The 18,632-nt window shown below is 36.4% G+C and overlaps 1 protein-coding gene across 1 annotated transcript in view; it reads left to right on the forward strand.

The window, feature by feature from the left end:
* The first annotated feature begins 4,819 nt into the window (after nucleotides 1–4,819).
* LOC107219808 overlaps nucleotides 4,820–18,632 on the forward strand; it is a 115,777-nt gene continuing 101,964 nt past the window's right edge. Inside the window, exons 1-7 of the mRNA XM_046744603.1 lie at nucleotides 4,820–5,068; nucleotides 7,319–7,738; nucleotides 7,832–8,100; nucleotides 8,288–8,491; nucleotides 10,345–10,600; nucleotides 10,722–10,796; nucleotides 11,195–11,284. Of these exons, the coding sequence (XP_046600559.1) occupies nucleotides 7,442–7,738; nucleotides 7,832–8,100; nucleotides 8,288–8,491; nucleotides 10,345–10,600; nucleotides 10,722–10,796; nucleotides 11,195–11,284 (1,191 nt within the window). The 5' untranslated portion in view covers nucleotides 4,820–5,068; nucleotides 7,319–7,441. The remainder of the gene's footprint in view (nucleotides 5,069–7,318; nucleotides 7,739–7,831; nucleotides 8,101–8,287; nucleotides 8,492–10,344; nucleotides 10,601–10,721; nucleotides 10,797–11,194; nucleotides 11,285–18,632) is intronic.

Genomic DNA, 18,632 nt, shown 5'->3' on the forward strand with positions numbered 1-18,632 from the left:
ATATGAAACTAGACAACAGTAATTATTAATTTGAAAACTGAAAGCCAATTTACAGTATTAATTCAAGTGTTCTATTTTGTTTTTCACAGCAGAGACTTCGGAGTAACTTTTTCATTTCTCAGCAACGTTGGTGAGTTTGCATGTGTTAGGTTACGGGTATTTTCCTGGGATTCCTCTTGTCACGTGGCGTGGCGGTGACAATTGTTACACAAATCTTCGATTTCTTAGCTGCATGAACATACTCATTCACGTTCGCAACGTGCTTGACTTTGGCGAATAATTTTGTTTTTCGCCTTTTAATTTACCGTAGCCTGCTTAAAGTTAGAAATTTTGCACGTTGCTAAAAGTGGAATGAGAATCGCGACAAGTACCCATCGCTTACTCGACATTCGCGAGATCGAATTGTGTTTCGTGACTGATCTAATAATCTACGTTTGAATTTACCGATGTCGTTTAAGTGGTGGGCTCACTTGAGGTTTGAAAGAATTCAATTATTCACATCATTGTTAAACGGATAAAATTCTAAATTCTGGCGTAACCTGACGTAATCAAATTGCATCTTATATTATGTACCATTTTCAATCTTTTAACAGCCAACAAGTATTGATCAACTGTAGGCTTAGCTCGCCTAGAAAAATGCCAATTGGCATATAGGATGTTTTTAATCAATTTTACAAAAGGTTAATGTACCGATAGTCTGCTAATATTTACTCAAATCATACATACAATATTAGAGTTGGTGGGATACAACCGCGATACTGTATTCTGAGTAGGCAGATTATGATACAAAAACATTTTGCTCCCAACAGGTTACCAACGAAAATGTAAGTCAGTGACCACGGCGCAAATGACGAAGAATGATGTGTGTTGGAAAAAATGGAGAAGCCTTTAGATCGAATATAGGTAACCGGGTAGGTAGGTTGACGTTTTGGGATCCGTCGCGGGGTTTATGCATGTGTGTGTAAGAGTCTCTCTTATCCGTTGGGTGGTTCCGTTGGAAAACAGGCAAGGGTTGGAAGGTCGCGATGTACAGTGATGTTACTAACTTTAGTAATCCACAGCGTCAAACGATCACAGAAATTTTTTTTGCAAAAGACTCCGTATTCGAGTCTCTGGACCATTCGTAAGCATTTGAATACTAACGAAATTGAATTTCCCATTTCATATTACTCTGCAAACATTTTTCAATCGTTATTCAATTCAATTATTTAGTCATTACTGATCATTATTACATTCAATTGATCTCTGTGATCGTCTGAATGGGCAAAACGCATCTCTGGATCATCTATCGCGTTCCGTGGTACGCTAGATGGGGAGAGATGCTGAGCTTAAAGACTTCGCGTCGAAGAGGACCGCCGACCGTCATGCCACACAATAATGAATGCCCTCCAACCTCCTTCCCCATATCGATTTGTATTCTGAGAACAACAATCCGCATAGAAATGTATCTAATTTAAAAAGATGCAGATGTGGATTGGGTTTCTACAGAATTTTTAGAACAAGCCCCAGATGATAAAAGTTGTTTGACAGTTTAATTTGTCGCGCCTTATTGCGCGTAGATTAATTACGAGAATTGGACGCAGCAGTTTGCGCGTAAATTATTAACTGGAATCGGACACATTTTCTTACGCGTTGATTTTGCAAACAGTGTACAACAAGTCCCAGACAGTACAAATTTTTTGACAGTTTATCTGTCGCGCCTTATTTCGCATAATCACGAGAAGTGAACGCAGCCTTTTGCGCGTAAATTAATAACGAGAATCGGATACGATTTTTTACGCGTCGATTTTGCAAACAGTATATAAAAGAGTTATGCACTCTCGATGTGCTGATCTTTTAGCTCTTCGGTCAATTCTTTTACGAATAATAAAGTTTTCAAGTTTCATGCCGCCTTTTGCGCGTGGCCTTGATACTTTTCAGTTATGAGAGAAAGCGCGGCATTTGAAAGCCGGCGCTTAACGCGCTGGTACAAAAATCTCGGTAGTGTATAGTGATAGTGGAGAATCTTGGCGTAAGTATTCATGAAATACATCTGAAATGTACAGAAACCCTTGTTTAACTGATCGTATTATTTTCTGTTTCAGGGTAACAAAACCAATTTTTTAACAAATGCACTGAGAACTATAGAATGTTCAGTCGCTAAAGATATTTACTTTAATAACTCGAAGCGCAAAGAGATGTCGATTCAAAAAATTTAGAATGTTTTTTGTTTGTCAATACAATTAATAATCTAAGCAACTAAAGCAATTAAAGCGAATAACATGTTGGACTCGACCCTTTTTTTTGTTAGTGTATGGACTTATGTGTTTGTGCTAACCATACCTTCGTCCGTTTCAGGTAATGAAACTGTTACTTATTTCAGATAATCATTCCTTTGTCCGATCCAGCTAATCGAACCTTTATCTGTTTCAGCTAATAAAACCTTTGTCTCTTTCAGCTAATCAAACTTTTTGGCCGTTTCGCTAATCAAAACCTTTTGTCTGTTTCAGCCAGTTAAATGTTTTGTCTGTTTCAGCTAATCAAACTTTCTGTCTCTTTCAGCTGATCAAATATTCTGTCTGTTTCAATTAATTAATTTGTCCCTTTTTCGTTAATTACATATTTTTTACTTGTCCAAGCTAAGTTTATTTTTGTCTGTATCGACATGTGTCACTAATTATATTTTTCTCTGTTTCAGGGAACTAATTTTCATTGACTATGCTGAAAAATGAACGTTTCATTTCTTAGGCTTAGGTCTGATTCAGGTTTGGTTCAGGTGTGGTTCAGGGACAGTCATTTTGTTTTCACCGATACATAGATTTAGCGATGTAGTTCAGCGTCATCACGATTACAAAGTGTGGTAAAATATATTCAGCTGTAGTTTTTTTTTCAATGGTTTAACAGTCTTTTATTGCAATCGTTTTAGGGTCAGAGTTTTTTGTTCTCGCATCGCTCATAGGTCATGTTCGGTTTGTATTTTACTGTAGAATTATAGAGCTATGTCGCATTTTAGGGGTTGTGCGTATTCTACTTAGATTTGTTTCTATTTCTTCAAAGATTTCTGCATCGTCTTCCAACAGGTAAATGCCAACGTCTTAGAGCGAATCGTATTTTCGATCTTGGTCTAGTTGATTGTTTTACGTATTTACCAGGTTCTCCATTCTAGTGATTGTCTCATACCTCATAAGAAAGAAAAAAACCGTGCGCGAACATCCAAACTCAATCATCGTTCGCCTACAAGATAAAAACAATCGTGTTAAATGAATTCTTGACCTGAATATTATATAATTATAATATTATATATCAATATTATACATTATAATTTGTTCATTATATAGAATAAATGTTACCCCGAGGAGGGCCCATAGCAAGGGCCGAAACGTTGAAGAAAATCTTCGTTTGTTTTACGTTTTTCACCGACCTTCATATCCAAGAATTTCAATGAACTATAAAAACAATCACCCTTCATCCACAATGAAAACAACCATCTTTCATCCATAATTAGAGCAGTCGTATTTTATCGATAGTAAATAGTCAGCGGGTTATATGAACTGAAAAATTTTGCACACACTGCGAATATACGCGAGTACAAATTGATTGTTAACTGCAATTGGGTAAAAAACAATGTTCAAATTACTACTAAAGACCTTGAGCTGTTCTTACAGCAAACGCCAATCTCGATATTACCGACTGCCGGTAATTCATTTCCAGTCGTAAAAGCAGAAAAAAATGTACCATGAATACCTGGCTAGGGTAATATTATGAGATTAACAGTGCTTTATCAATGCGTCGAACAGTACAATAATACCGGTAAAAACCAAGGGTAAATTGTATGGTAATATCACCGTTCTACCGACTCTACGGCCGCGCGTTTCTTGGCTGGCCGTGCACGTAGCTGATTGCGAGAGCATCTTTTGTTTACGAAATTATTGAAATTTCGAATTCTCGTCTAACGACCTCAATATTGCATGAAAACAGTCTTACAAAGGCTCATTTTACTCCTAATTCTTTCCGAAATTGTGCAAAGTGTCTCAGCTATGCACTTTTTAGCTTCTGAAATACGGGAATTGTGAGAATAGTAACACATGTCAAAAAACTACACGTTTTTTTAGTCGATTTTTGGGATATGAGTAACTTTCCTGAATTCCGCTAGAAAAGAGCGATGCACCATCGAAAATAGAACTCTTTACGTTGTTTTTTCTCATTCAATGTAGGAAGAAAAGGGGTTAGTTTACTCGGTCGGTAAACGTAGGAGTACTACATAACCTTACATTTTATCCCAGGAAAAAAAGTTTTTATGACATGATTCATTATATAGTTACAGGTTTAATTTGAACTGATAATCTTGAATGTAGTACCCATGATACGCTTTCCGGCCATGGCTAGAAAAGGGAGTTACATGTCTACCACGTTGTTAAGGGGATAATCTTATAGCGCGCGACACTGCACCGTTGCAACAATAAAACATTTATTTTAGAAATTCTCGAACAGTCGTAAAGCATCACTCAAAAATTTATCTTAATTACGGTATGGGTGAAAAAAAACACAGGTTATGTTAAAATCATCATTTATTTGAATTCTTGTTAGAGGAGGTTCAGAGAAGAAAAACGGTATGTAAAATCGAAGTGTAATAATACGTGTTTATTTCAAAACAAAAATTAAAAAAGAGGTAGAGTTTAACGGTTACAGGTGTTATTGCGAACCTTACGTGTCAGCGCAATTATACATAAAGCTAACTTGTACGGTCTTGCTTAAAATTAATTTCGAAAATTGCATCATATTTCCTGTAGGATCTGATAATATGTTGTGGCTTGTGGTCTTTATGGAACCTCAAATACACTTTGTTGGTCAATAATTTTATTCAGACCGAGCGAACGATACCGGCACTCCGACGACGTCCTCTGACAAGTCAATTAGAAGGTAAACACAGCCTAGGGTGGTTTATGCGCGCTAGGCGTTTATGACATAATTACTCATTATTAGGAACGCTACAAGTGTACATAACATTGTGGTCCAGTACGGTTTACTCCATTGATGGGAGAGGATAAATTGCCACGAAAGTCTTAAATTCTACCGCACCATGATTCATGTAAGAAAAATCGAAAGCAAGTTATTATTGTCTTAGACTTAATCTTAGAATTGCTAATTTTACAGTTCTTCCAATTGCTTGTTTCATTTTTGTCCACTTTCGTACATTTCCAAACAGTAAATCTACTGTTTTCCACACTTAAGTTTGTCAGATTTTTAATTCGAGTAGCAAATAGGAACAAATATAATTTTTATCTTTTTGACTCGTCGGTTTCTGTATCTTGAAATTGGCTGCAACAATAATTTTGTATGAAATGCGAGGACCGCGTGAATAGATTTCTAATTTCAGTATCGAGAAGCCAAAATCGATTTTCCGAATTTATGACTAGTACCCAATCTTACGTCACTAAGTTTGCGAAAACAGGATTCATGAATTGTACATTACGTCGTATAATAATGACCAAGATTTAGTCCTGGCAACGAAATCTCAGGCTTAAGATAGTTGGGTAGCGACAGTAAAGTTATCCGACAGATAATCGTGAGCAGTGTATTGCTAAAACAATCAGAAAATAAATTTGGCAACGCCGCGTGATTTTCTTGTGTTGTAGTCTGCTTAAACCTTGAGTGTTTATCTCGTTATATACGTATATTACAGTACATTTATTTCCTAAAAAAAAAACGTGATTAAAAAACTAAAAATGAAGCGTTTTCGCAATACCATATTTAAACAGCAGAAAACAAATAATTTGAGTACAGCACGTAATGTGTATACGTGCGACGTTGTCAAATGTACAACCTAACCAACATTACAATCAGAATTTTTTTTTCTATTATAGCTTATATTTTTAAATATTAAATGACGGACAAAGTTTACAAAATTTGGTATATTATACCTCAATTTCCACTTTACCTTATTCAATATTTTTTTCCCGTCTTTAACATTTTATTCTTCTTCAATATTAAAACAACGAACTTAAAAATATCAGTTTTTATTCCAGTCCGTATCTACACAGTATAAAATAGCTCAATTTTGAACGAAAAGAACTCGGTAACTAAACGGTAAATGATTTTCAAACTTTACAGAATTGTTTAAAAATACTCAAAAAATTATATAATTAAAACTCATGTGAATTAAACATTTCTGAAATTACTGCCCAACTACCTTAATATACAACCAACCAAACATTATTTTCACACAATCAAAATGTTTAGTTGATTCTATAGTGCGCAGAAAACAACAAGTTTTAGTAACGTCTAAGCAAAGGTTTAGCACCACAATCCCATAGATTCTGTTGCGATTGCGAAATCAGATCTACAAAGTGAAATAATTTTGTAAATATTGAAAAACGATTGTTTAATTGTCATAACTGAAAAAATTATCGTTTGATTGTAATTTATGCTACAGAAATTAAGTGTCATATCCAACAATGACAAAGAAGTATGCCATAGTTAATTGACGGACTAATTCAATGATATTGGACCACGAATGATTTAATTCTACTGATTATACTAGACAGATGCAGTATTTTAATAATACCGTGAACAAAGTATTATTTCATTAAACTGATCAAATTAAAATCGAGATTTCGTGTTCATAAGTATATTTCATTAAATTGTATTCCAAGTTTTTGTGCGATTTTGAAACAATTATTTCATTAATTTTGGTATTTACAACAAAATATTGTGTTCCCACGAGAAAATTTTATACAACTTGTGTTTTTTTTTTTTTCAAGCAAAACGTTTTTTCCGAGTGGAATAAAAGGAAATGGAAGCCGTTTGTTTTCAAATGATACAATTATACCTGTACCATAAATATAGTTTAACATTTGTGGAACGATATATACCGGTGCAAAATAATACAATATTCATTAGAATGACTCGCGTGTCACTATCTTGTTTGAGGATCAAACCTAGATAAGTTTATTTCGAACCTACAAGTATAGCGGATCACGCTATGTAATCCTGCTTGTCAAGGTACATGCAGTAATCGATATTTATTAAAATATAAATACCTCCAAATTAAAATACCTTTTCCATGTTAGCTCGATGTAATCATGTAATCAATGTACCTGAAAAAATTTCGTCAGACCATTGTTGTATAATAGGTATTACACTGTCACAGGGTCATCTTTAAAAAAATATTTTGACATAACGATTTTCTATCCCGTTGCAAATTTCGCTTCATATGAATTTAAAGTAAAATACTTGGGGTGGAAATACGTAAGAGCCTTTTTCAATTCCAAAGTGTGCGAAACCCTGCATGTCGTTTTACGAAAATGAGATATCATCGTGTAGGGTATTTGATTTACAGGTTATTGGAATAACGACATTTGTACCAACAGCGGTATCATAATTTGGGCAACCAAATTGCTGGTATTCTCAACGTTTGGAGTGCTTCAAAAGGGGAAAAGACGAAAACCGAATTTGAAAAAGGATGAAGTTACCGGTACCGAAAACATTGGCAGACGCATTTTCACCGACGGTTGCGATTAACTTGTTTTTTGCAATCGCTGTTATCCATTACCCCCAGAACAAACGCCGACCAATTCTATCAGCTCTGTGGGCGATAACCCATATAATAGTTTATGTGCTTTTCCTGCAAATGGCAGATTTGATGGCGTTGAAGCAGTTCATGGGTTCCGCAATCGCGGCCAGCAACTATCGGTTCAACGGTTACTTTCAGACGATCTTCATCTCTGTTTCGATGTTCCTATCTCAGTCTAAGGAACAGGTAATCATAATTATAAATCACGTTCCAATAAAACATTCACAACGTTCTTTGTTTGCTTGTTGATAATACTGGAATTGACGTCTTATGTTTCAGGTTATCACGAAAATCTTGCTCAAGGCAATCGCCATCGATGAGCGATTGAGGGTGCTGGGTGTACCCAATGATTATGAACTAGTTCTTAAGGCTCAAATTATTCGGCATTCCGTAGCTTTTAGCTACCTTTTCGTTTTAATAGTCTTGGACTTCTTTTACGTCGGCCTTGACTATCACAGCGAGTCAGCCCGCATCGGTTTTCTGCTTTTTGGGCATTATTTCTTGGTCTTCGATTATGTCATAGATGCTAGCTACACCAATAGCGTCAGGTAAGCATGGAAATAAGTATGTCTCTAAAGGTAAACCTTGTGCTTTTGATAGAGGATTTTACGCTACAGAGCTAGGAAATGGTGAAATTTATTTTGGAGAATGTAGTATTAAAGGGTAGTTTCGGCGAAGTATTTGCTAATGCAGTGATTGGCATGTAACATGACAATGATTTTTTCTCTTTTACAGTTATTTCCGCAACAGGTTCCAGCGTTTGAATTCACTTCTCGCAGAAACGAAGTTACAAAGTACAAAGAAAGTCCAGCAAACGCAGAAATCGAATTACCAATATTCACAAAAGAACTCTTGGATGTATAATGAAATCCTTGAGAATGCGTTATCCATCAGACCTACAAGCAACCAGTGGCTGCTGTACGTCACCAAAGAAATAAGGTATGTAACTTATTCCTTTCACAAGCCTTGAATATTTTCTTTGACATTGTACTCACAGTCTTTTTAATACTAAACACATATCTGTGGAAAAACAACTTCGTCCGAAAGAAATGTCGCCATTTTCTGTAACTTTTGTCAGATGGCATTTCTCATGTAGTTCAAGACATATGATCACTGCTTTCTAGAATCGGGTTTAACATCGACGTCCAAAAACCAGTCAGAATAATTTTACGTACTCACTGATGCAACAACATTGAATCCTTTACAAAGTAATCAGTCCCTGCAATTTTAGACCAAAAGAAATTGTATGAAAACTTGGTATGAAGGTGATAACGCGAAATCATTTGAAAGAAAAGAGTCTTATCGTTGTTTTAGATCCACTTTTTTTAATGGAACCTGCAGTGCATAAATCCGCAAATGATGAAGTTGTGTTTGAGAGCAAAGTTTGGTAAGATTTCACCATGTTTTACCACTCCTAAGAATAATATGTGCTTCAAAAATTTCTTCCCAGCTAGTTTTTTCGGCACATACTGTCTCTAAATCCACTTCCTAATCGTCTTAGAACCAGAAAATTTAGCCCGCTGTTACACACGTCAAGTGTTGATTCACAGTGTTTATAAATAGATTTGCAATGAATCATAATATTGTCCGTTTAAAGGTGAAGAGAAACAGGAGTCCTCCATTAATTACGTTACACGCAAAGGGGGAGAAAGGGTGTCCGCAAAGTATGACAAGACGTATGAATGGGGGGAGGGAGGGGGTCATAGGCTTCGTGATGTCACACCTAATATAAAATATTGATACATCTGAATATAGCCAGGGATAAAATGATCGTTAAAGAAGTATATGTTATTTTGAAGTTTGAAATCGTTTGTATTTACACATGTTCGGCACGCGTGCCTTTATTCAAAATATTCGCGCGGCTACTTACCGGCCGCCTTTAATATTCATAAACCGAAAGATCTACAAATCGATAAGAAAGAGTTTTTTTTTCACAGATTTTTGAAAACTACCTGCAACGAGCAATTTTCGGTTGTATTTTTGCCACATGTTTTACATATATTTAAGGGGGTGCCTTGGTCGATTTCGACATTGATGTATATATCTCGAAATATCCAAGTCGATGTGTCTCAAGCGCAAAAAAGTGCTCAACAGTCCCATTCTATACGCAGTTCTGAACAAAAACTCTCCACTAAGTTTCTTTTAAATGTAGAACTAAGAAATGGCATGAATTTTACGAAATTGTAATAGTAAATTTATAGAATTCATTGAAAAGTAATAATAATAACTTTAAAATCTAAGTAACTATTCGTGCTTATTGTAAATGTGTCTCGTATCTTTTAGCCGTGTTTCTGCTACTCGATGACGGTTTGATTACTACGAAAGTGTTTTCATCAGACTTCTGATTTTTGTTTTACGTAAGCGACATACATGTGTGTCAAATTGATTATTTATACAAACCCCGTTTGGAAAAACGCCCTTTTGCGCATGTAAAGTGAGCTCAAAATTGGCGTTTTCATGCGCATCCGTAAGCGTTCAGAAACAACTGTACAACTTTACGCTCGCTTTACATGCACAAGAGGTGAATTTTTAAAAATACCAAAAAGTCGTATCCATGACGGCAGGAAGGTTATTTCACTCGTAAGAGCCTTATTTTCACCCCAGATACACAATATATTATTATCTTCGAATAGTATACATTCCCGAGGTTTACATGCAGCGAAATCAAAAACTAACGGACTGGGAACTGTTCTTCGAATTGACAGAACCATCCGTTATCCATAGTACCTACAGTTGTTTCTGGAATTCTGGCCAAGCCTGAGAAACACACACGTTCAATATTATCTGTCCAGAACAATCCATCGAGACCTTTGCAAAACGACGATGGAATTGGACCAAGTGTACGCTACACAGGTTCTCTTTTCAATCACGTTATCTTTTGGTCTGATAACGGCTCTTCTGTACACGGCCTACGACCTCGCAGCTGACGATCTGTCCCTATCGCTGTTTGACACCGTGATGACCAAGATTGTTTCTGCCATGTGGCTTATATATTATATTGCGAAACTTGTTTGGCTCATTAGCACTTGTGCAGCTACGAGTATCGAGGTACTTGATCAATTTTGGACAACGATGCACGCACTTTTATATCAGAAACTGATAACGATTCAATAAGTATAAGGAGTGGAGGACTTTCACCGCGTAAGATAAGATGTAAAATCACTTTCAGGCTATGAGAACTGGAGCATTGATCCAGGATCTCGCGGATTCGACTTCAATCTACAGTGGAGATATTCACGATGAGGTACATTGGAATAGACCTTTCAAGTAGTTCTCGTATCATTTCATACCATTTCATATCCCATTCGCTAACGGAAACAAACAATCGCCAAAGCTGTTGATCTGGTTGTAACGAAATATAGACTAAAACCTAGCCAGACGTTGTGGCTATCTACTTTAAAAAACAAATCAAAATTGGCACAGTAGTTTTAGACTTATAAGCGAACAAACGGACAGACAGACAAAGAAAAGTTCAGTTTTATATATGTAAGAGAAGATGAAACGTGTCGTAGAATGGACGACTTTGCACGTTACTTGCCACTTTCCTATCTTCAACTAGACTACAATACGTGTACCCAACTACGATACATACTCTATTCAACATTTACTAAACCAAGAGTTTTTTTTTGTTCTATGCCACAGGTCAGTGTCTTCACTCTCCAGTTGATACAAAATCCCCTCTACTTCACGGCAGCAGGATTTTTCACTGTGGATTACGGCCTGCTTCAAAAGGTGAAAATAAATTACCGATAACTGCAGACAGTTTTTTTAAATTCTTAACTTGACGTCAAGATCCTTTGTGATTTACAGATGATCGGGTCAGTGACGACGTTTCTCGTTATTTTGATTCAAATGCGCAGTATTTATGAATCCAAAACCGCACAAAATAATTCCACGCTTTTTACCCCACAAGCAAAAAATATAACCGGCTGAGAGACCTTCTTAGATTTTACCACAATGAAACTTTCAAGAAGTTTCAGAACCAAGCACTGACTCGACTATGATCACGACAGGCGTGAACTGAGAATTTATTAGAGTCGCACAATCATTCGAATACTTTTGCAGACTTTAAATTCGTGAAAATTCCCTCACCGTGCGGTAACAAATTGCAATACAATCGTCGATTTATTCATGTACTAAACATGTAAGTATAATATACGAAATCTCTAATCTGGATTAGAAAAAAAATTTACAATACATTATAAAAAATACAATACCTTATCTTAATCCATCTTAATATAGTCAAAATCGTTTGTGAACTTCAATCGATTGGCGGAGAAAATTTGCAGTTAGCGTGTCGAGTGTATTTAACAAAAAATCAACGGGACAACTTTCGTCATTAGCATTTGCTACTCAGTGAAGATATATCAAGACACCGTAACCCTTGCCAATTAATTTTTTGAATAGAAACAGGATATAGTATCTATTCTTTCGAGTATTCACTGTTTCGAATTTGCACCAATTCAGATTAATACAAAACCGAATAACATGACTTCAGAGCTGTTATATACACAACATTTCCTTATTGCAACGTTCACAACTGGTAATTGTTTTCTAAACCACACGTGCCCACAGCTGGCAACGATTATTTTCATGCGAATAAATCTGTACATCACATCGATGGCCATAATAAAATTCACTAAACTTCACAAAAGCTGATAATAAATTACCTAACTCTGGTGTGACGATTATAATCTAACTCTTCGGACGCCGATGATAAAACAGTTAACATCTGTGTATAAGCATAAAAGATAATTGTTTTATCATCAATCCAAGTAACTCTACGGACTCTGATGATAAAACAGTTGACTTTTATGTATGAGCATAGAAGATGATCGTCTTATCGTCATTTCACGTAATTCTAAGGACCCTGTGATAAAACAGTCACGTTCTGTATATATGTATAAATTATAATTGTTTTATTGTTAAGTTTCGTAGAGTTACTTGGATTATAATCGTTTCAGCAAACTTAGAATTTTTATAATTAGCCTCTCGAAAGTCGCGTGAATTTTATTAGAGGCCCTCCACATATACTCGTAGTATTCGCAGTTTTATTGTAAATCATGTAAGCGATGAGGGGTTCCGCTCCCGCGGACTTCGCGTCTCATTTTTCCACCGCTAATAAAGCTTCAGCGGCTTGAGTCTCAATAAGCTACCAAGTATCCAACACACCATTAATCGCATCCGTCAAAGCAATTGCAGCGATTCGCATTTTGCGTCGCGTTGTTCCGTAACTTCAACAACTTCGCTATCCGACCTTTTCTACCGTTACCTGTATATTTGAGGGCAAATCATCTGTAATATTATGATCTATATTTGTTGGGCACTGAATAATCCGAAGGGTAAACAAATAAATGTATTCTAGATACTTTTACCGCTACAGTCAGTTCGACATCACCGGCACGAGTTCCACGACTTCGTGTAACGCCTATAATCATCAGAAAATGGTATCGGAAAATTCGATACCCAATGCGATTCATCATCCACAGTGTAAACTTCGTATTCGCGCCAGTTTTGTAAAATGTGAAAGAGAATACTTCTTCTTACATGTCTGTTTCAGTTCGGCATTGAATAATATCAGTACGATAATGCCCTGAATTACCATGACTAACAATTTTTATAGTTATTCCTTTCATTTCACTTATTTCACTCACCTTTAATTTATGATATAAAATTTTCTCACTTTGATGTATAATTTTTTATCACCACATACGTCTAGCAGAGGATAATACGCTCACTTCATGCTTCTTGTAATCGTTAACTTCATGCATCTCATAAAAACTAACTTCGTACTACTTGCAAATGATAATTTCATGCTACTTATAACCGCTAACTTCTTACTGTCACCAAGAGCATTTTATAGAAATACAACTGAGGCATACTTCATCAATAATTTATGAATTGTTATTATTCGCATTGTACACCTTCATTTATATAGTTGTATATAGTGGGCACAATAGAACTGTTAACATTCCGTGGCCAGCAAAATTTCCCACACAGTATGACTTCATTATACGACAAAACGTTCGAGTCCTTACTTGCTATTATCGGATAATACGTTTTAGTCGTGTAGATAACGAAACAAATGGCTCTCTTATGGTAACTTCTCGTCGATAGGTAACGAAACAAGTAACTCTCTTATGGTAACTGCACGTCGATAGGTTACAGGAAATCGTCGGTAATAAATCACTGATCTGTATACTATCTGGTTAGAGTATCCGATGGGACGCTATTGTTCCTGTCCGAAGGCTCAATCAGCACCGTATATATTTATGTGAGCGATAAAGAGATGAGAAGAAGTGAATTAATTTTTTCGTTTAAATGATCTGAACGTAGGTATACCTATAAACATAATTTATTCATGCACACACGTAATGATTCAATTAGACCGGGTTCAAATTATGTTACATTCATCATAATTACTGACAACATGAAATTATCTAATGTGGGAATCGAAACGAGAGAAGGACTTTTCTTATTCCGAGTACAGGTGCTTACATACATGGTGCGTTATGATTCGACATTGTGCGCAATATCAGGTGCAAATAAATATTAAAAAGAAAGCGCGTATTTTTTAATATCAAAATGAGTTCTCTGTGTCAATTCGCGATTTGATCATATCACGGCAATGTCCACAGTCCAATTCGCAACGAAATTATTTTGAAGGACAAGAACGTTTGCCAAAGTCAAAGTTGGTACTTCGGAAACGTTTCGCGGTCTTCTTTACGATTCCCTTTCGAATTCCATGAGGGTCTCAAGTGGTAAGTGAGGTGGAAATTTCACTTAGCTTAAAGATAAATTTTCACAGTTTTTCGATGGTTTTTGAGTAAAAGAAGTGATAGAAATCCGTTAAAAGTTTCCTATAAAATTGAATCGCTACAAACGACAAAAAACAAATTTGGACCATTGTCTATCATGTCACTCATGTCTCGCATGTTCTAGGTCGAAAGTATTTAAGAATACAGCAAGATGCAAATTTTTGACGTACTGCTACTTTGATACCATCTGTTTTGTCTTTATTTCTCTTGCTAGCCAAGACTTACGAAATTCTAATCCAGTACGCATAATTTGCTACTTCGTGTATCGGCATAAGAATGCTGTCTTTGAGAATTGTCACATCAATAATGAAGGAGACCAACTACTTGGTTTTGTAAAAACGAATGTCTTTCATACACTTATACATGGATTTTTGATGAAGAAGATAAAATAATAAGGTGAAAGAAACCATGAAGTTACCAGTCCGAGGAACATTACGAGAAGCATTCTCACCGATGTATATGATGTCCTTGATCTTCGGATTGGATGTTTTCCATTACCCGAAGGACAAACCTCGACCATTATTATCAGCTATATGGGCCCTGTTGACCATAACAACGGATGTGGTACTGGTGAAAATGTCTAAATTGACAGATGTGGTAGAGTTCATGGGATCCACAATCGCGGCCTCCAACTATCGCTGCTTCTTTTATGCACATCTTTTTTTTGTTGCCATCTCGATGTTCGTCTCGCAGTTCAAGGCACAGGTTGGAATAATTATTATTTTTATAAAAATTGTGTTTTATAGAAAACGCGCAATCGGGTTTACCCGCAATACCAAAACGCACAATATTTGCACGGTCTTATTATGTATTCTGTGTTTTATGATTTTTTTCTCACGAACCGTGTCATTGAAAATTATGTCATGTTCCAGATTATCAGAAACAGCTTTCGCAATTTAATCACTATCAACGCTCGGCTAAAAACAATGGGAATCCCAAATGACTATCAAATGGTGTGCAAAACTCAAATTATTGAGCTATTCGTCGGGTTCATATTTATGCTTGTCTTGCAAATCTTGGATTTTCTCTACGTTGGCCTTGATTATCCTGACCAGGTCGCTCGCATCAGTTTTCTATTGGCCACACATCACTTTTTGATGTTCGCTTTCATACTTGATTTTTCCTACACTAGCTGCATCAGGTGATCATTACATACACTTTGACAGCATTCCTTTGAATATCTCTATACTTACTGAACATTCCATTGATTCTGATACAATCTTTGAAACCTCAACGCTTTACTTCAATACCTTTGAATCCTGCTGAGTCAGTACGAAAGGGCCCGTGAATTTTAACAAGCTTTTGCTACTGTTTTAACCACAGAGCTGACAATGTGCTGACAGCAAATTTTGGCGTCTCAAAATAGAAATGAAAAATAGTATACCACAAAAAATGGACTCACAAATTTCCCGCTATTCGGTGCTGACTCTTACAGACTCTGTAATTCTTTACAATTTCGTTCGTACAATTGAACTGTACACATTGTGACGTAACTTTCCAAAGTTACATGAAAAGCATATCGTAAAGCATGCTAAAAATCGTATATGACTTAGTTTTAATTTACCTATACTACATGTTTCAACTGGTCAAACTAATGTGGAATTTCAGGTGTAGGAACGAAGATAAGTGTCAAAATTTGTGGAATGTCTCACTCAAAAGAAACGATCGGAATGCATGTTTTCAACGGTTCGAGAAAACTGCAAGAATGTTATGATATACCTCATAAAACCGATTTTTTTCACAGATATTGTTGCAACAGATTTCGACGCCTGAATTCTCTTTTTACGGAATCGAATTTACAAAAGACAAGAAATATACTATGCGGTAGACCTACAAACAATCAGTGGCTCCTTAGCGCCACCAAAGAAATAAGGTATCAAATTAGTCTCCCTTTTGTGAAACTCTGATAATTTTCATTGGTATCATAAAGCAGATCAACTGTAACGTACTTGGAATATTTTTTATTTATGTCAAACCCCAATCTCTAAAAAACATCTGATTATACGTGTCATTGTTTCTTGAAATCAGGTTTTAATCTAACATCAGAAAACCAATTACATAAAGTTTCCTCGTCACTTTTTGAAACCACAGCAAATCTTTTCCAGGGCGACAACCAAAATGATTTTTAACAGTATAATTGCGCGAACGTTTTGGTATAAACGTGAAACACATAAATGGAAAATCATACCTGTGTGCATGAAATCCATAGAAAAATGATTGAAGTTATTTGGAAGCAATATTTGACAATACTTAACCATACTCTGTGGCTGATAATCACGATGTGCTTCAACCATGTCTGCATTATATTGAATAAAGTCTTTTCGATCGGTTTTTAGACGCCACCTCTGTAAATTCATTACACTATTACTTTTGCACTAGTGACGTGATTTTTTACAAACGCAAATCATTGATTAATAGGTTTCATCAACAGATTCGCAATGAAGCACAATATATGCTGTCCCTCTATAAAAGAGGCGAGAGACACATTATAGTGTTGTTAATATTAGAATTATGGCCACTTTTGGTAAATACAGACATCAAATATCATATCTTTAGAAAAATACATTGGGATCTTTGTAAATTGGTAATGGATTTAAATCAAGAGAACAGCATCCAGGTTCTCTTGTCAATCGGGTTATCATTCACTTTGATAACGTCTCTTCTGTATACGGGCTACGACCTCGGGGCTGAAGCATCGGCGGTTTTGCTTTATGACGACGCGATGATCAAGATTGTTCCTGCAACGTGGGCTATATATCATATCCTGAAACTTGTTTGGCTTATCAACGCTTGTCAAGCTGCAAGTTTCGAGGTACTCAATCAATTTTACACAACGCAGCACGCACTTTTTGGGTGGATGTATCAGTTTTCGTCAATTCATAATAAATTAGTACCAGTTGTGACCATAGTTTGACCTAACTGCGGCTACATTCGTTATATTTAGGGTACTTTTCTTTTACATTAATTTTCTGACACAAATCGGCACATAGGCCAATGAAATCTCTTAGTGTCGTGTTGTGTGAGAAAATTGACGTAAAAGGAAAACGCACTTAATCGGAGATTACGTCCATACAAGGGCAAGTACAACGGTGCTTTGACCTATGTGAACACTAATTTTTACACAACGAAGCGTGCCAAGTAATAAAACTCGTGTCCAAAGTTGCTCAGTGTTCGACTTTTGTCATGAACATTGCATAATCGAAGAGAGTAAAGGACAATTTAAAAAAATCCAGAATCATACAAAGGTAGCCACAAACGGTACAGTCACCACAAAAGGCGTTTCTACCCTACTACTAAAAACATAATGACCTGATAGATGCATACGGGAGGAGTGATTTTGAGACGGCTAATTTCTTGGACAAGTTGGTTACGCTGGTAATACAGATTCAGACCTTAGAGGCCGGCCGACAGTGACACTGCAGCAAGAAGACTAGAGACCAGGAGACTGAGCTTGAGTGGTGAGGACAGACCTCTCATAAGCGCTGCTAAGCGTAAAATACTTACGCAATACGTTACTGCGCAATCAAGTAATTCAAAATAATTCGAATCTCTCCTCCTACCTTGAAACACATGAATGTGGAGATGCGCAGTGTCGGATTGCGCAAGTATTCTACGCCTATAGCAGCGCTGCCAGGCGGCTAACGCGTATTGGCCCACCTCAAACTATGGGCTTGGATAGGAGTTTGGTCCCCCGATCTCTAGTCTTCTTGCGCTGCAGGTGAATCTGCATTTCCCCCGTAACGAATTTGCCGATGAAATTAGCCATCCCAGAATCACTGCCTACCATGTATAGAAGGGATGACGCAATTCTATAGCTCAACACGATGTATGGTATCACTTTCCAGGCTATGCGAACTGGGGCATTGATCCAGAGTTTTACGGAATCGACTCCAATCTATAGTGGAGATATTCACGATGAGGTACATACATGAACATGCTCGGTAAATTCAATAATACAAAATGGGTTTTGCTACCATATCATATTAACAATCCAGTAGTATGGCTAATCAGATCGATGATTGACTATCATAATGCCATTTCTAACAAACTTAAGACTGCTACCATGACTAAACGAAATCATACAGTCAACGATCAGGATCAATTCATTCCCTTTCAAATCTCATTCAATAATAGAATCAGATAAGTCTACAGTCAAGATGATTATCGCAACGTTTGTGACCATGGATAATTCTACATGTTATTGGGATTTTTCCTATTTTCAAATAGATTAGAATACGTATACCTCGTTTCAGTTGATGCTC

Source organism: Neodiprion lecontei, chromosome 7 (assembly GCF_021901455.1).
Source record: "Neodiprion lecontei isolate iyNeoLeco1 chromosome 7, iyNeoLeco1.1, whole genome shotgun sequence".
In the NCBI taxonomy this organism is placed as follows: Eukaryota; Metazoa; Arthropoda; class Insecta; order Hymenoptera; family Diprionidae; genus Neodiprion; species Neodiprion lecontei.